Below are 18,766 nucleotides of genomic sequence, written 5' to 3' on the forward strand. Positions count from 1 at the left end.
TTCAAGCCTTTCTTTTATTAGAAATGAATAACATTATTAGTATATCCACCAATATAATGAATTATCATCACTAATGAATGCCATAATGAAAGATAGTCATTGTGAAAATAATTCAGAAAAGAATATAATGATGTTAATCATGGTGGCAAACACAGCAGGTGTCTGCTTCATGGCCTTTAACTTATACTGCCCTCTTGTGGCCACAGTTGTCACCGCAGTGCTCTGACAGGTCCAGATCACATGATTGACAGAGCGCGAACTGAATTAAAATGTAACTTAATTACTTTACTATTACTTTATTTTAAATGTAACGAAGTTACATTACTAGTTACTTTTTCAGTTACTTAACAGCGGCTGCCTGTCACATCAGCAATGTTTTTAAAGTTGCACTTGAAGTTGCCTTATATTTGTTGAAAAATAGTGTATGTAGCTTTGGGTGTGTTGTGTTGTTTCAAGCTGCTGTTTCATGTGTGGACACTGGAGGGCAGTCGAGTTCAGCTCGCGGGTTGGGGCTGGCGTTTGGAAGAAAAGTAGAACAAGAGTTCAAAGGAAGTACTTCCGTGTGTTTACATAGTTAGCTAGCAAGTGCCTTATGTTGTTTTTCAAAATAAACAGCCAACTGCATACAACCGCCGCGATAATAGTAACGCAAAGTGGCCGTGGGTAAGTAATTTAAATCAGGTTACTTGTTTTGAAATAGTAACGTTGGATTACTCGTTACTGGGAAAAAAAGGCAGAGTCAAAAAGCAAGAGTAACCCGTTACTTAGTAACGCGTTACCGACGTCAGTGTTGATGACACACACACTTTTTATCACTCTTATCAAAACACACTTGAAATAGATTTTATTGCACATTTAAAGAACATAAAAGTGGCACAATACCCATTTCAGTCATGTTACAATTTGAAAACTCAAACAAACAAAAAAAAGGATGTCTTTAGAAAATAACAAAATGCTCACTTCACACCTTTTGTGTCTAATTTGTTCCCAATTTAGGAATGCCAGACCTGCCGAAACTGCATAGCTTCGTAAAAAAAAAAGTCAACATAAAATAACACAGACACTTTTATTTATATCATGGCACAGATTTTCCAATCAGACCTTGGCTTTATTCACATGAGCGCTTCCTCCCGGCCCACCACCCTCCAGTGAATCACAACACACACTTAAAAAAAAAAAAACTTACTGGAAATAAGCCTGACTTGTATGTTTTGAGTCATAAAGAAAATAAAAATACAGTAGCATCTCATTATTAAAACCTCTCCCGGGAGCAGTTGGTGTAAAAAGCTCAGTCAGTCAAATGAAAAACACTTGATAGTCACAGTCGTTGAAGATACTATTTACATCTTTGATCTCATTATTGGAGAACTTCCTGTTTATATGATGGGCTAAATATCATAGAAGGGGGATGCGGGCTCTTATTGCTGCTTCTGTGGTTGTCTTTGAGGCTGGCAGCAACCTAAACATCTACTTACTTCAAATAAAAACACAATGAGTGATGTTCTAATCATATATATGATACAAAAGCAACCCTTGGAGCGCTACGCTATGTACAGTGTGAATACAGTGGACGACTTTTTAGCACAAAAGAAGCACAGTTATGGTGGATGTACAGCATTATAAATACAAAACCCAGCAGAGAATGGCACAAAAAGCATGCTAATTTGTCAGCACAGTTTTATTAAGATTACCTGATCAAACGTTTCTTTTTAGGGGTCCCTGGCTTTGCATATTTCATTAGAAAAAAGGAAGCAAGGGAAGAATGAATTGTATTGTAAAAGTTCATGTAAGCCCCCTTCACAGTAAAATAGAAGGCAAGTGATGAAAGAATGATTTTTTTAGTGGGTAAATATTTCATAAACATGGACCCCAGTCACGCCGCTGATAATGATGATGATAAAGCTCCTAATAAACAGAAGTAGATGACCACAATGTACCCCACAGGCCAGCCTCCACGATTTCCCGGGAGGCAGAAATCAGCACAACTCCCGACATGACAAATCATTTTTTACATCCTTCCCATTCCAAAAATAAGGATTCATTATCTGTTCTTTCCCTTCATGCTACAGTGAATCGTGTCGTTGCTTCCTTCTTTACCTCATATTCATGTGTTCCACCTGGTGTCATATCTAACAGTAATACGTATGTGTCCCTACAGCCACCACTTCACGGGAGGACAGCAAAAAAAAGGCTTCGCTACACGACTGAAAATAAAGCCAACTATCCTTCAGTCACCTACAGATGTGCGAGAAGTAAGTTTGATCATTTTACAACCAAGTTCACTTAATGTGAAGTTGCTGTTAAAATGTGAGTGTCATGCTAGCATTGAAGCTTTGGGTCCTCCTGTGCCACGCCTTCATGTTTACATATGCTATTTATTAGGATGGACACATGTTGCACTATATATGTACTGTATGTAAAAAAAAGTGGATACAATGCACAACAGCGCTTCTTGAAGACACAAACTGTCCAAGACGATTGTGTTCAAACACAGCTCATTAGCATTAAAGCTACAGACAAAACAAAATGTCATGTTCCAAGCAGGGCTTACTAAAAGCACTTTTGTTCTAAAGTCCAGCATCAAGACTAATACTGCCAATACACTATCTCTTATCTAGACTTATTTTAAATTGGTTGATAAATAGTAGAATGTGAAAGTTTTGAAATCACAAGGCGTCAATTTCCGCCTCCTGATGGGAAATTGGGAGGGCTGGCAGGTCTGTAAATGTCATATTTTACTGTTAGGTTGCATGACATGTATGTGAATGCGTACTGTTACTACAAAAGAACTGGTCAGCGGAGGTTCCAACCTGACTGACTATAGGAAAAGAATGTGGATCATGTGTCCATATCCACGTTACACATGAAGTTTCAGAGCAAAGTCGATTGAAGAAGAAGCAGCAGTGCTTTTAAAAACTGGAGAGACACTGAAAGGAGGACGAGGAGGGCACAGGGTGCTCTTCATGGAGAGAATGAGTGACAGTTTCACTAAAAAAAAAAAAAAAAAAAAAGTCAATTTTTTTTTTTTGCCTCTTTGACCCAGTCTGTCGCTCCTCCTTTGGCTCCTCCACATGAGTGTCGTCCCTCAAAGCCTGAGTGTCCAGTAAACAGTGAGTGCTTACAGAAAAGGAGGTTCTGCGAGCCCATGATGGCACAGAGGAGCCAAGCTTCTATGTAAAGTTCCTCACAGGCTCTCTGAGGTCATATAGTGCACATTGAGCGTGACTGTGTGTATGTGGTTCTATAGGTTCTCCCCAGGCTGATACTGGGGTTCCGTGGAGGTGAAATAGTCCTCCAGAAAGCCCTGCAAGTACTCGAAAGTCGGCCTCTCTTCCGGATCCTTCCGCCAGCAAGAGAGCATGAGCTCGTGCAAGGAGCCGGGGCACTCGGACGGACATGGCATCCTGTAGCCGCGCTCCACCTGGTCCAGCACCTCGCGGTTCACCATGCCTGCAGGGAAGGAACCACAGGTACGTTATGTTTCCAGTTCAACCAGTCGGATCACAGAGCCAACCCACCACCTCTTTGAGGGCTGACTCATTCATGTTGCCATAGCATTTTTATTTAAAGACACTTTTTAGCATTAAATAAACTCGTGAAATATATTAATAAAAATGTTAAAATAAATCATATATGACAAAATATTTGCATCATTTTAATATATTTAGTAGATGTGCTACGATCGATCTGCCACAGATAAGTATCGGCCGATATCAGCGAAAAAGGACGGTATTGACATTGGCCGATACTTGCTTTAAACTGCCGATCCCCTTCCGCTGCAGCATCCAGAACAAGCATGGCTGCCGTGTTTGTGACTTCCTGTCTTTGTGAGAGTGATATAAATTCTGCACACTGACACTGATATCACTACTGTAGCCAGTAGTACATTCAAACATTCACATAAAATGCAGCATAAAATTGTGATAGGAACATCCCTAATATTTAATTATTAGACACTTTTTATTTATTTATTTATATATATATATATATATATATTTTTTTTTTTTAATGATTATTAATTACTATTTATTGTAATTGGCTTCATATTTCCTTTTTTCCAGTTAGTTTTCTTTTCAATTATGTACATCACTTTAATTCAGAAGCACTGTCCAGGCTGCTCAGTATAATGTAGCTGAAGCTACGATAGGTCCACAATAAGAACGTAAACACGAAAGGAATAAGAGTCTTGATGTGCAAACGGAAGTTTTAGTATACAGCGGTTAGCTTCTTTTCACACTTGACATTATAGCTGTCAAGAACCCTGACCTAAAACAGATGATTTGTATTTAGATTGGGAAAAAGAGTTTTTGTTGTTGTCGTTACCTGGATAAGGGACTCGCCCTTTAGTGGCAAGCTCCGTCAGAAGCACCCCAAAAGACCACACGTCCGACTTGATGGTGAAACGGCCGTAAAGAGCCGCTTCTGGGGCCGTCCACTTGATTGGGAATTTGGCTCCTATGGAGTATGAAAAAGAAGATTCTCAAAAAAATGAAGAAAGAAAACACAAACAATTTAAATCAATCTTCCTAATTATAATTAATAAAAAGGTTAAAAATAACCTGCACTGTACTCGTACCTTGTCTGGCAGTGTACTCGTTGTCCTCGATGAGTCTCGCCAGTCCAAAGTCGGCCACTTTGCACACCAGGTTGTCTCCCACCAGGATGTTGGCGGCACGCAGGTCTCTGTGTACATAGTTCATCCTCTCCACGTACGCCATCCCCGCTGCGATCTGGATGACAGACAGGGAGAGAGAGGACGTGATCCTTTTGCTATCACATCGAAATGATGGGTTATAGACGTGTCATTATGCAGCGCGAGGATAAACCTGAGCGGCCATGTCCACCAGCTGAGGCAGTCGAAGCATTTTGCCGGCTTCCCCTTTAAGGAAGTCCAGTAAGCTGCCTGTGGGGAGTCAGATATTAAAAAAAAAATACATCAGTTACTAAGAAATTGTTAAAATATCTAATTTATTCTTATTTACTGGCTCAATATTTTTTTCAATTAAAAAACCTTGAGCAATTTACTTAATACAATTATATTAGCATGATATATTACTACATCCACATAGAATTTAGTCTTGACTTCAGTGAAGGTTTAACTTGAACGCAGTATTGAGAGAGTTAAATGTCATAAAGACCTTGGCTCATGTACTCGGTCACGATGTAGATGGGTTCCTCTGAGACCACGGCGTAGAGCTGCACCAGCTTCTCGTGCCTGAGCTTCTTCATGACCTGTGCTTCCTGCAGAAAGGCCTCTGGTGACATGGTGCCAGGCTTGAGGGTCTTGATGGCCACCCGTGTCGTACCGTTCCACGTGCCTGACAGAAATATATACGTCAGTGAATGAATGACTTGATAGGATTTACCCTGATTGGAGTTGTTACCCATCCAAACTTCTCCAAAGCAGCCTTGGCCGAGTTTAAGATCAAGACGGAGGGACTCTCGGGGGATCTCCCAGGCGTCTCTAGCTAGTCCCTGGGTCTGAGGCTTGGCCACAGGGCACACGTCGGTGAGAGCGTGGCACAGCCCGTCAGAGTGCTCTAGAAGACGTATATATTGCGAGAGAAGACGTCAGAGAACATAACTACACGCGGCGAGCATCAGTGTGAGAATGACTCACTGCGATAATGGAAGACTAGCTGCTGCAAGCTGGTGAACTGCGTGCGGGACGTGATGTAGAAACCACCACTGTCCAGCTTCCTGATCTTGTAATGTTTCACATTCAGGCCTTTGGTGTTGTCATAATCCAACACCGACAGGCAGTAGGCCCCTATGGAAGGGAGGGAGAAAAAAAAAACATATAGAAAAGGAGTGGAAGAATAAAAGGGACGTGACAGGTGTGTGGGGCAGCTGCTATGTGGCGTTTCTAGCAGCTGTAGCGGGTCACGTCCCCCCCACTGGCCCCTTTTAGAGCCTGAAAAATCCACGAGTGCCATTTGTTCTCATCTGTGGGTGCTCCTTACAGCATGAACAGTCAAGTTGTGGTTGATGATCTTATAAAAGATCTCGAAAACCGAACTGTCCGAACAGGTGAAAGAAAGGAAAGGATGCCACCACTTCACCTCCACCATTTGACAGGTGTCGTGAGTCGTTCATCTTAGTCAGACATGATTCACATTCGCATTAGATATCCAATACACAGCCCAGAAGCTAACACATGTCCTGCTGGAGCTCCTCCCACCCTCCTTTATATGGTATTCACCCCCCCCTCTCTCTGTCTCTCAACATGAAGAGGGGGCTTGTAGCCAGGAGGGAATTTCAGCACCCTCGTAGGCTGACCTAGTTCTGACACTGTGATTCACCCCATCCCATTCACTAGCCCCAATCCACTGCACAAACCCCACCCCTCCTCCTCTCCAGCCCGCTTCCTTCAAAAACAAACCCCCTTGAAAGGCCTGCAGTATGTCACAGGGACAAGAGAAAATGCCGCCACGGGCCCAGACAACAAAAGGTGCTTCCAAATGACTTCATTACGAGCTTGTGTCTCTTTCAAATTGGCTCCCTGAAGATCTCGTAGCCTCGTACTCGGCATGCGCTTAACTCCTTGGATGGCTAGATGGCGTCATCACTTCCTGCTTTCTCATAATTTAAAATGGCCAGCTAGGGACAAATAGGAAGCTGAGGTTTTAGTTTTATGGTGCACTATTGTACACACGCCTGAACGACCTAGGAACACCGTACCTCCGAGGCTTGTGATGCATATTTTACTAGCTTGTTCAAGACACTTCCTCAAATTGTACAGCCCCATCTGTCTTTATCAGTTCATGAATTGCTTTTGACCAGTCTCCCATGACAATGGCTCAGATGTGGGTAATGACCACCTTGTGAGGACATGATCCAATTAATACAGCCGCTAAAAGGGCATCAATCTCTTGAATGACCTCCTGATTTTGAGCATTTACAGACACTTTATAGGCGGACATAATACATCTAATACATTTAAATGATTAAACTAAGGACGAGTGGTGAACGCGCAGGCCACGCAGCTAGGAGACCCGAGTTCGATTCCACCCTCGGCCATATCTGTGTGGAGTTTGCATGTTCTCCCCGTGCATGCGTGGGTTTTCTTCGGTTTCCTCCCACATTCCAAAAACATGCTAGGTTAATTGGCGACTACAAATTGTCCATAGGTATGAATGTGAGTGTGAATGGTTGTTTGTATATAGTATGTGCCCTGTGATTGGCTGGCAACCAGTCCAATGTACCCCGTCTCTCGCCCGAAGACAGCTGGGATAGGCTCCAGCACCCCGGCGACCCTCGTGAGGATAAGCGGTAGAAAATGAATTAATTAATGAATGATTAAACTAATACAACTAAATCATCACACAATAATAATATGATTCATAAGGATTACATTAATAATCATATAACAATAATAATAATAGCCTAGCCAAAGTTGAGTTTCAGTGAATTTCTAAGACTTCTGTTAAGCTATTTTCACTATTTGAAAACAAGTTCAGTGTCAAAACTTATTATTGCTTCGCTTCTCTCAGACATATCCAATATTTCACATTAATATCCCCTGTTTCATGCTAGATAAGTCAAGAATATAATACTAATAAATATCTTTATACTGTATTATATCTGCATTGTTGTCATCTCACCTTTCGTAGTCTCGCTCTCCCTCACCAAGAAGGTCCCTCGTCTGTTCTGTAAATTCAAAAGGATCCTTTCCGAGTCCCGCCTTGTGATCTTCCCAAAATACCACCTGCCAAAGTGGACCACAGAGATCAGTTGTGAAGTTGCTGTTGTCGTAGATGGTTGTCATAAACGACATTCGTGTCTCAAAGAGAGAAGTACGTACTCTTCGGCTTGGATGGAGTCTGACGGAGCCACATAGTTGCTGGGGATATAACCGCTCTCTCCGGTCGTCAGGGAGCGAGCAAGCCACCAGTCTCCTTCTCTGTCATGGCAACAAGAGACAGAAATGTTGAAAAAAAACATGAAAACAGTAATTTTGTGATATTTTCAGAATAGTAGATGTGATGAGTTGTCATTGTGATAATGTGGGGAAGATTTTAGTTGTGCAGACAAAGCAAGGCATCAGGATTTAACAATAACAGGCTCTTTTTTTCTTACAGACTAATATGAAATTGAATACAAGACAGTTGGCTTGATATCTTGTTACCTTGACTCATCTTAGCAGGATTAATGTGTTTGTGAAATAAGGGAAGTGGAGGCCGGACGCTTAGCACATGCTGAGCCACACCACAGTTGCAGAGTTTTGTTCATTGTGTGGAACTGATTGGGTCAAAAGTGTGTGCATTACTTGGCTACAACCAGCAGAGGCACTGTTGTATTGTGACTCAAAAAAAGAACGGACTGATGTTAGCTAAAGCCTACATCCATAGCATATGGCATCAAAACAGGAGTTCAGCGTGTCGTGTGTCAAAAAATAGACATTTTTATGGGCATATCAGTTATTCAAGATTTTTTTTTAAGTAGTTGGTAATTACAGAATGTCACCCCCGTGAAAAGCGGGGATCTACTGTACTGCAGCAACAGAACCAATGCTGTAAATGCAGTAACGAACAAACTGCTTAGCCAACATTAATTCCAGAGACAAAGTTCATTGCAAAAACCAGTATGGTGAGTGGAACCACGCATGTGTTTAACTCCGGTAGCCGAATCAGCATTTTAAGGTGCATGCAGAGGTAAATAAAGCTGCTGGATGCAGACCACCCATGATGCTTTAAAATGCAGTTACCACCATGTTGTGGAGGTAGTAATAAAAACACACCAGGAGATTGCCTACAGCCACAGCTGTTAATGCCATTTTTCTTTTGTAAAACATACAACTGTGGTTAATTTTGAATGGAGGCATCTCATGTACATATAAATACGTTAAATGCAGTGTGGATCAGCATAGTGTAATAGAAAACGGGGTTTGCGTAGAATTTTCTGTTTGATTGCAGAAAGAAATACTGACCTGAAGCTGTACTTTTTCCTAGGAGAGACCATGAGGCGTGAGAGAGAGAAAGAGGGAGAGATAACAGACACAGCAGACACATCAAAACACAGCAAGGCAAGCGGCACAGACAGCGGAGGTGGAGAATATGCGGCGGTACAACACAGTAGGGCCGATGTTTATATATTAAATTATATTTTGTAATATAGTATGTAATCCATGAATGATCGAATCCTCACAGAATTTGTGAATATATTTATTTATTTACATACAAATTTATGGAAATTGACCCTACTATGTCATTCCAAAATGCAGATACGGTTATGGCAGGAAGCTGGAAAAGGAGCCCATCAAAAACACAATAATGCTTAGAAGTCAAGATGTTCTTTAAAAAAGGTTGAACTCATTAGATTAAGGTGTACTTAATGTTGTGACTGGTGAGTGTACATTTCAGCGCCATGGTGTCTACATGATTCTGCAAGCGCTTCCTCGTCTTCCAATGTGTTTACTCAAACATATACGCTACTAATCTGTTAAGACTGTGGCGAAAGTGCAGAATTGTATATCGGCTTTCTTACGTGTTGTTGACAATCTGGAGTCTGTCGCCTTTCCGAAAGGTCAGATCGGATGCCGTCCGTGACTCATAGTCATACAACGCCACAAATGTAGTAACACCTCCTGTAACAGACCATATGCATTTAGGGAACAAGGTATTTAAAAGACAAGGCTTCCTCTCTCTCTCTTTAGCTTTTAAACTAGTGACCGACTAAAATCTGGCCCGTTAATGACATCAGACCAGATCACAATTTCGTAAAAGCCTCACGGCCCAGAACAATTGAGTGGAATGAATCTACTCTATAGGAGCATCCAGGTAGACCTTGAAGATACTTTGGCACAGATCCACAGTTATTTTACACCTGTTCTAAATGTAGATAGAACAATTTACTGTGGCTTGATGAGAACTATCGACACACAGGCGTGCAGGTCCGGTGGTGCATGATGAAGGACAAAGCCCTTAAGCCAGTGCTTGTCTACGGTCTTTCTTTTAGTGTTCTGTCAACTCAAAAAGAAGCGATAAGGAGGTATGAGAAGAGTGGTTTTCTCGCTGAATGCAGCTACATTAGTTCAACCATCTGGCCAGTCTAGACACATTAAGGCTTAATGTCAAGTAAGGTCTGCGCGGCCTTTTGTTTTTAATGGGAGATGCTTCACTGCTGAAGGTCGGTAAAAAGTACTTGAGCGAGTATCTGCTGTTGTTGATGTGACTCACTGTCTCAAGGCTAAACAAACACATACTGTATGTTGTAGGTTTTCAAATATTTCCTGTCACACAACTTGGTAGCACAACGCAATCACATTTTGTCCTTTGGTATGGATCAGAACATCTCAGGTCGAGAGGAAAGAGGCTGTTTAAGAACACTGATTGACCTCACGACAATTTCAAGGACATACGGAAATAGAAACAATCTATTCCTAAGTCAAACTGTCACATATAGTGTCTTACTACCGGTGTGTATTCTCATCCTAACAAGCCTTGTTGAACCTATTTTAGGAATAAATGTTGCAAAAACACATATAAAAAAAAATCAAAAACAGTATGAGCTGAAGTAATTCTATGAATGACAGTAATCAACATTTTTGGTTTATTTTGCAAACCTCAAGGGTGTTTATTTGTGCTTCCACTTCAGTTTTCAAAAACTACTGTTTCACGGCACTCAGAATGATGAGAGGCTGAAACGATAAAATACTTTATCATTTTGACCTGAAAATGTTTCCATGTGGATAGCCCCTGTAATTGGAATCAATTCTTCCCAGTCACTTATAATTAGATTTTGAGCCTCTCGTTAGCAGCAATGAGATTACCAGGCAAACAGCAAAGACGCCACAGTGGGTCACTCATAAATAATTGATTACATGGGGGGGGACAGCATGTGACATATTTCTGGTTCTTGTGTAACGGAAATGTACCCATCCAAGTCAACTGAACAGCGCTTCGTACCTGACAGAGGTCCTCGCTGGGGTGAGGTGACGGTGCCCGTGTGGTCCACTCCTCCAAAGAGAGCTAGCTCAGGAGTGTTTGTGGGGGCGTGCTGATACTGTCCTTGGTAGCCCCGACGGCCTGTCCCCACCGCTGGGCTCCTGTTTGGGGTTTGGGTCTGCTGGGCGGGGCCCAGGTGGTGAAAGTGGCCGCTGTCAGAGCCTGTGCCAATGGTGCCGTCAACACTCATGGAGCGCTGGCCCGGTTCCTTGGGCTTGCTCTTGCCCGCCCCCATGTGCAGACCTGAGAAGAGCGCTACTGATGAGTCAGGATGCAGTGTTGGTAAGAATTAGCAAGTACCAACATTTTTAATTACTTGGTAGAACATTTTGAAGAGAAGCGGAGGACTATGACACCCTCCCCCCTCCCCCCAATACAATGCTGTCCTTTCATTCCTTTCTAAAGATTCAGTCACTTAGCCTCTGCTTTCAGGTGTGCCCATGACCAGCGTTACATCTGAATGGAGGGCTAAAAAGGGTGATACCACACAAACGATATTGAATGTTGTTGGCTGGCCGAGACCCCACTCCATTGTAATCTAATGACTGTCAATTCACCCCACAAAAGAGCGAACCATTCTTGTCTGGATGTGCTCGTCCTTTACAGGATACATACTTTGTATCCCGCACCAACTCCTCAGACGAGTGTTTGTCCTACCTAGTCATTGAGCATAAACTGATGGGAGCATGTTCGGCAACTTGAGCAGTGCAATTGCTGAGAGAACAGTACATTCTGAGTCATACAGATATGATACATTTCATTTACGATCCCTAGTAAATTTTTCATTTTCATAGTTCTGCAAAGAGACAAAACTAACAAGGACTTCCCTTAACACAGCGAACACATCCTTTTTTTTATGTGGAAATAATCAGCCTCAGAGGGGGAAACATTTCAAGGCTTTTCCAATTGTTTCCTCTATTTAAGTCTTTAATGTACAATATACACTATACACACTATTATTTAAGTGTACTTGACCAAATACAAATCACTAATTGTAAAAGTCTTTCACTTCCTATTTCTATCAGGTCCAATGGGACACCTTGAAAAAGTGTCAACACGCCAACAAGACAAGTTAGCTGTCTGCGGAATCAATCTGTCCTTAATCAATGCGTATTAAACCAAAGAGAGTTGTGCTAAGCAAAGCGACCGTTGCAAGTTAGAAGGACAATAACAGTTACCTTGTTTATACACAGAATTCAGGCTGTTATTGTTCTTTGATAATTAGAATGATTACTCTAATGATATTTTTCATATTGCTACAGGGAACTGGATTCAAGCTGGAAAGCACCAAGGTATTGTCTATTTGGATTCAACCTTACAAGATTAGAAAAAAGTTATACATTGCATGTGGATGGCAAAGTACAAGAATACTCTCCAATGAGAAAAAGAAACATTTAATATTTATACAGTCAAATGATCAGTCCACCCCAGCTGACATTGTTTTCTCTCCTGCTATGTTCTTCAAGGACAGATAAACACAGTATATATTACAATCACGCCATAACCTTGAACTAGCATACTTTTTCTGAGGATTCGCCCAAAACCTTGGTGGGCAAAGAAAGCGAGCACTACGTTTAGGTGCAGACGAGGATCCCTTAATACGTTTAAAAGGAATTTGTCAACAATTCTGTAATGCGCATTACCTCTACATACAGGACTGTAGTGGAACGACTGCAACTTACAACAATACAATTGTGCAGTTCACTCATCTTTTGTGTTCTCTTACAGTTTTACACTAGCAATTGCGCTAAAAAGAACTGGCACGTCTGTACATTTTGTTCTTTTGGTGCTGAAAGCATCAATTGTGGCGACAACTCCGTTGCTATTGTGAATGCAGACAAAAATCAAGTCAAGTGCCTCCACGGGATAGTTGTGATGTTGTGTATGTGTACGTGTGTGTGTGTGTTCACACAGCGACTCCAGACCTCCCTGTGGGCCGCTGAAGATGACTCACTGTGAGACCAGCTATTTCAGGCCGGCTGAAACAGAGACACATGAAGACATCCTCTGTGGATGGAGGTACTCTCAGTTCCAGACATTGTGAGTGTGCGAGCAGCTGTTCCTGTGTCTCGGGGAAGCTCTCGCACTCAACATCGGTTGCATCTCACATCCTTTTTCCAACACATGCGTGAGCCCTTGTGGGTTTTTCCGATGCGCAAGTCTGAGTTGGCTATTAACAGACGACGAGGAAGGAGGAACTGCCAGTCGCCCTAAAAAGAATGCGTAGGTGCTGGTTTATGTATGGTGCGGACAGCTGAGGCTTAGTGGGCGTTTTTTTTAAATGTAACGTGCACACATAATGACACGGGTACAGCACATGTCAAAAGACATGGAAGGACCCTGCTGAGGGAGGAGATGCACAGGCATTCACGCTTATGAGAGCTTTGATTCAACTCCCGCCAAGAAGTAGTCTTGACTCACTCCAGGGGGTGAACGCATCCTTATGGCGCAACATTGACTCACACAGCGACAGGCCACACATTTATGCAAAGGGGTGTCAAATGTGTCAAAAATGGAATAATGCCTTGGAATTCAAATTGGAACTATACAGTACTTGGCATCTTTTTGGTTAACAGGGTTGTACATATAGTACATAAAAATCTTCTCAAGGCACAATAATATAGAAAGTAATGTTGGATATACAATAGAGTAGTCAACACACTGTTTAAATAGATGGCAACACAAATGGGAAGCAACATAATTGTGGTTTTCCAACATGATAAGGAGCCCAAACACACCTCCAAGTGCCTTGCTGAGGAAGCTGAAGGAGAAGTTGATGGTGTGGCCGAGCATTTCTCCTCCATACCTGAACCCAATTGAGCACCTGTAGGGCATACTCAATAGGACCAGCTCCCCCAGTGATGTAATCATGGAGAAATGGAAGAGGAGTCCAATTACAACCTGTGCAACTCTGCCCAAACGAATTAAGGCGGTGTTTGATAATAATAGTGCTCACACTTAATAAATATTGACACTTTGGAGATGTTCACTCTGAGGTCAACAAACTTGTGTTGCCAGCTATTTACATCAATCTAAGTCTACACAAGCTTTACACTGAATACTGTAAACTATATGCAACTTTACTCACTATATTATTGTCCACTGAGAGGATATACCGTTATAAAAATGGGTGCTAAAATATGCCAGGTCTACTCACTTGAGTGAGATTATTTCTCAAGACACGAGAGCAGGCCTATGAATTCTCACAGCCATATACTGTATGCAGTATAAATGACACACCCCACACTGCCACTGAGCCTTATGCTTTTTCCTAATATGGTGTCAGAGCGACCTCATATCAGCATGTGCTGATACACGACTTGTGACTTCCATCATTGCGGAAAATAAAAAAAAAACATTCTAACAGAGAAGCAAAAAGCTAACAAATGCTGCAGAGGAAAATGGAAAGTGAACAAGAAATGGGACATTTAAAAAAAACAAAAAAACTTGTACACTCAAGATTAAGAAGAATACAAGGGAACCTGCCTGTGAATGCAACATGAGCAGGCGCCTGAATTTAGAAATGATAGTCCCATTCAGTAAGTTATTGATTGATATAAAAATAACTGCAGTACATAAGTATAAATACTGACTGTTTGTTTACAAAAATACGGTGCATTAACGCTGCACATTTGGATTTTTCTTTAGCTTTTTTTTTTTTAGACACGCCCACTTCCAAAATTTTAAGCAGCCTCAGCAAGACCACACAAAGTTATATGTCAAGTAAGCGGCCTCACATTCAAAGTGTTACTATCTTAACATTTGACCTTACATTTGTGGTTTGCTTCTTTTTAGACTTGTATGACAGTTTGGTATTTTTAATGCAGTTTTTAATCCAAACAAATTCAACTTCATGTTAACCATACATTTACCAAAATAACTACGTCCGAGAGTACGTTTTTAATCCAATGTAGAGCTTTTTCCTCATCTTTTCTATCCCTCATCTGCGTTTATAAAGCCAATCCGCAACATTTGGCTGTGACAAACGAATGAATGAGTCACAACAGACGGTAACAGTTGCTGCAGAGAATGAAGGAAGCTGCTGCCAATGTTTCAGCCCAATGAGAGCGTCGCAGTCAAGAGGGTGGGGGGGTTGCTACAATGTTAGCTCCTCGACTTGGATACCAGAATAAAAATACCGTAGTTGCATAATTGTTTGCATTAAAGTCTTACAATATTGTGCGCGGATCTTCTATAGGCTCAGAACACATTTGTTATCTTCTAACCTGTCAAGAAGTTGAGGCAACAAAGAGGATGCTGGCATTTGCCTGATTAAAAAAAAAACACTTCCCTTTCCTACCATCTGCAAGTATTAGCCTGGAGGGAGTGGTCACAAGTTACTAATTCTATGAAGGTGGTCAAAGGTTGAAGGCTACTTCACTGAAGCCGTACCACAACCAAAGAGAGTCAATATTTGACTGTTTGATTGTTATAAAATAAATGTGTTAGTAGGGAATCATGGAAATGTACTATATACATTCCAGAGATGTAATAATTGACCATTCCTTCGATTGACTGTTTATTATTGGAGTGCAGTACTCGGCTGCAACCAGCAGAGGTGCTGTTGATTCAGGCTCATCTAGTTTGCTGTCTAAAGAAGCCCGAAACATAACATCAGCAATTGTTGAGCATTATTGTTCTCAATACACCCTTTGAAATAGGATTTCAAAACATTCTCCCATCCCACTAAAAGTAACAACTGCACAATTAAATTAATCTATTAATTAAACACAGCTCTCAAACTAAACACATACCCCTTTCATATCTAGTCATATGCCTCCTTAATATAGTCTGTTAATACGGTCTGAAACTAGGTTGCTGTAGGTAGGATTTGTTTTTTATCGTCCTTTTCAAGGGGAAATTTGTACTCAAACGGCACAGACATCTTCCAAGGCGTTTGTCACTAGTGACAATAAACGAGTTCAAATCCAGAATTCTTTATGGATCCAAATGGAACTAAATTATAGTTTATGCAGGCCCACAGGAAATGTTATTCAAATTACATCCAAATTGATTTGACCTGACTGCATCAGATCATGCGTGCACACACAAAATTGTAATAATCCTAAATTTGAATAAAGCACATTTGTCCATTCTTAATGATATGCATTGCTTGATTTTTTGGCAGTGTATGTATTTACCCCAATTTTGTCCATCTACAACTGTAGACAGGAAGTTGCTCGCAAACAAACAAAGCCGGTGCCACCATAATCTCGACGACTGATTTCAGAGTGAACAAAACGTTCCCTCCTGCAAAATTCATCCCAAACTTGTGAGGTTATCCAAAGGTAAAAAGCCCAAATATTGTTGTGTTGATGATTCATCCAACTCATTCACTATAGCAAGCCTGAATCCGCTTTGCTTTATGTAAATGAGCTGGAACTGGTCCAAATCCCATCCACTCTCTCTCTCTCTCACACACACACACACACACACACACACACACACACACACACACACACAAACGAAAAACTAACTGTAAATGGATTTGGCACATAATTATAATTCTTATTTCCTCAGGATTAAAACACCAGTTGTGGGCAAAGCAACAGCGGCAAAATGAGGGGTGGGGTGGCGCTGGGCTGCCAGCAGGAGTAGCAGCTGTCAAAATGAGAGAATGGACGGGGGAATGGAATTATAAAAATGATATATTGCAGAAAATTCCTCAACATAAACGAAGAGGGGGAGATTGCGTGGGGGCAAACAAAACAACCATGCATTTTCTGTGTAGCTTGGTAGGATAAAGAAAAAAATCAACGAAAGTGCTGCTGAGGTTCCAAATGCGGCCAGATGAGTCTAAACAGGTGCTGGAACAGCTCCATTTTGAATTAAACGGATTATTTACTCCCCTTGGTTAATAAGTCAAAGCGACGTTTGCCTTTTTAGCCTGGCTTTTATTGTACTGGGGGGTTGGGGGGTGGGGGGTGTCGGTCAACAACAAATGTTTGCCCCCCCTCTCCTTTTTGAATGGAACCGGCGGACTGAATGGTTGCGTTACAACAATGAGGAAAATACGCAGTGGCTAGCTTGAAAACAATCAAGTGTTTTACTACTAAAATTGACATATTTCACTCACCTTTTATCGCGTCTTGAAATAACACAAAGCAGTTAAATCCTCGCTGGCGTCCTCATTTGAAAAATAAGCACACAAGCTGATGGCAAGTGGCTGTCGTCAATCCCATTTAGCGATCTGATGGAGAGGAGGAGAAAGAAGAGGAGGTCATGACGGGGGGTGCCTCTTCTTCTTTCACCGTTACAGTCAGTCCTTCAATCAGTGGGCCGGACAAAGCTACGAGGCGACGCTGGGTTTCCTCGCGGCGTGTCTATGTGTCGACGCGGGCAGGAGGGAAGCTGGAGCGGCGTGGAGCAGACATAGCACCTTGGAGGAAGAGGAGAGGAACCACCAGATAACACGACGTTTAGCGCCCCCCCTCCCCTCCGCTCCTCCTCGTTATTAGTGGGCTGCGTGGAAGCTCGTATTCACGTAAAAGTGGCGTAGAGTGGTTTCAGTGAGGCGTTGGCAAAACACCCCCCAGGTAGCTCTTTTAATAAAATACAATTCCCTATAGCGGGACGTTTTTATTAAAACTAATCTACTACCTTCATTATTCTAATTGGTTCAATACCTACACGTTTAACTCACCAAATGTAGTTATGAATTCAAACACACAATATGTTTATGCTAGTGTGCTACAGTTTTTAAGGACCTATTGCAAAAACTGCAGTCAGAAGCGCTGCACTGTTTTTAATGATCTACAAAAGCGCTATAGTCAAAGATCCTCTATGTGACAGGAAAGCGTTGCTGTTTTTAATGACAGGCGCCCTCCCTCTGCTGTTGTTAAGGACCTACTGGAATAAGTGAATAGGATGGAATAAGATACTTAACATAACATAACATTTTTAAGGACATACTGTGCAAAAACGCCTGTCAAAGATTCTCTAAATGACAGAAGCAGGCTGCTGCTGTTAAGGGCCTACTGCAAAAAACACTGGTCAAAGATTGTCTATATGACAAGTGTTTGGCTGTTTTTAAAGATCTACTGCAAAAATACTGTCAAAGTTTTCCACATAACAGGAGCCCTCTACTAATTTTAAGGAGTTACTGTTGCTGTTTTTCAGAAATGGCTGAAAAAACACTCGCCAAAGATCCTCTATATAACAGGAGCACCGCTGTTTTTAACGGACATACTGCAAAAATACAGATATAAAAAACAATATAAATATTATAATACTAATACAAATATACATAACAGAACCTAGCTCCTGTCAGTCAAATATCTTGATGTTTTCTAAGGACTTATTGAAAAACAAGATCTTCACATCCAAAAATGGCCATCAAAGATTTTCTATATCAGTGGTTCTCAGCCTTTTCTCTCCCCCATTTAAAATTTTTCCAGAGAGGGCTGCATAGAGAAGAAATACAATATATGGGGGGCCAATTTGATACATTTTGTGCATTAAAGATGCTAAAAACGGTCTCTAAGTCAATAGACAAAGAAAATTAGTGTAATATGTAGGAGTGTCGTAATGTCTCGCAAGACGATAATACACAATAAATAGAAATTAATGATTTTGCCAGACTCAATGCAAGGTAACCTAAAGAAGTGGATCGTAATAGATTTTCATATTTGCATTGTACTTTTCTTACATGTAACATTACAATCTAGTGGCGGACAAAATCTTGCGTATCATCTCGTTCGTGAACTGAGCATATACTATACAAAATATTTGGAAAAGTATTGTAGATTTTGTTGTACAGGTTTACATAAAGCAGTTATAATAGCAACTGCAGTATTGCTTTAGGTGATTATCATTAATCC

At 41.4% G+C, this 18,766-nt stretch overlaps 1 protein-coding gene across 2 annotated transcripts; it reads right to left on the reverse strand.

Moving 5' to 3' along the window:
- Positions 1 to 828: 828 nt before the first annotated feature.
- Positions 829 to 17,396, reverse strand: LOC131106143 (proto-oncogene tyrosine-protein kinase Src-like). Of its 2 annotated transcripts, XM_058054946.1 has the most exons (13): positions 17,023 to 17,395; positions 10,908 to 11,189; positions 9,487 to 9,586; positions 8,930 to 8,947; positions 7,805 to 7,903; positions 7,605 to 7,708; positions 5,621 to 5,770; positions 5,385 to 5,540; positions 5,139 to 5,318; positions 4,827 to 4,903; positions 4,577 to 4,730; positions 4,324 to 4,455; positions 829 to 3,450 (listed from the first exon to the last, which is right to left on the reverse strand). In XM_058054946.1, the coding sequence occupies exons 2-13, from the start codon at positions 11,179 to 11,181 to the stop codon at positions 3,242 to 3,244; spliced, it is 1,653 nt and encodes a 550-aa protein (XP_057910929.1). In that variant the 5' UTR covers positions 11,182 to 11,189; positions 17,023 to 17,395; the 3' UTR covers positions 829 to 3,241. The 2 variants fall into 2 exon arrangements, with proteins under 2 accessions (XP_057910929.1, XP_057910930.1); XM_058054947.1 differs by lacking the exon at positions 8,930 to 8,947 and having other exon boundaries at positions 17,023 to 17,396.
- Positions 17,397 to 18,766: the final 1,370 nt, after the last annotated feature.

The sequence above is a fragment of the Doryrhamphus excisus genome, chromosome 18 (genome assembly GCF_030265055.1).
Source record: "Doryrhamphus excisus isolate RoL2022-K1 chromosome 18, RoL_Dexc_1.0, whole genome shotgun sequence".
NCBI classification, from domain to species: Eukaryota; Metazoa; Chordata; class Actinopteri; order Syngnathiformes; family Syngnathidae; genus Doryrhamphus; species Doryrhamphus excisus.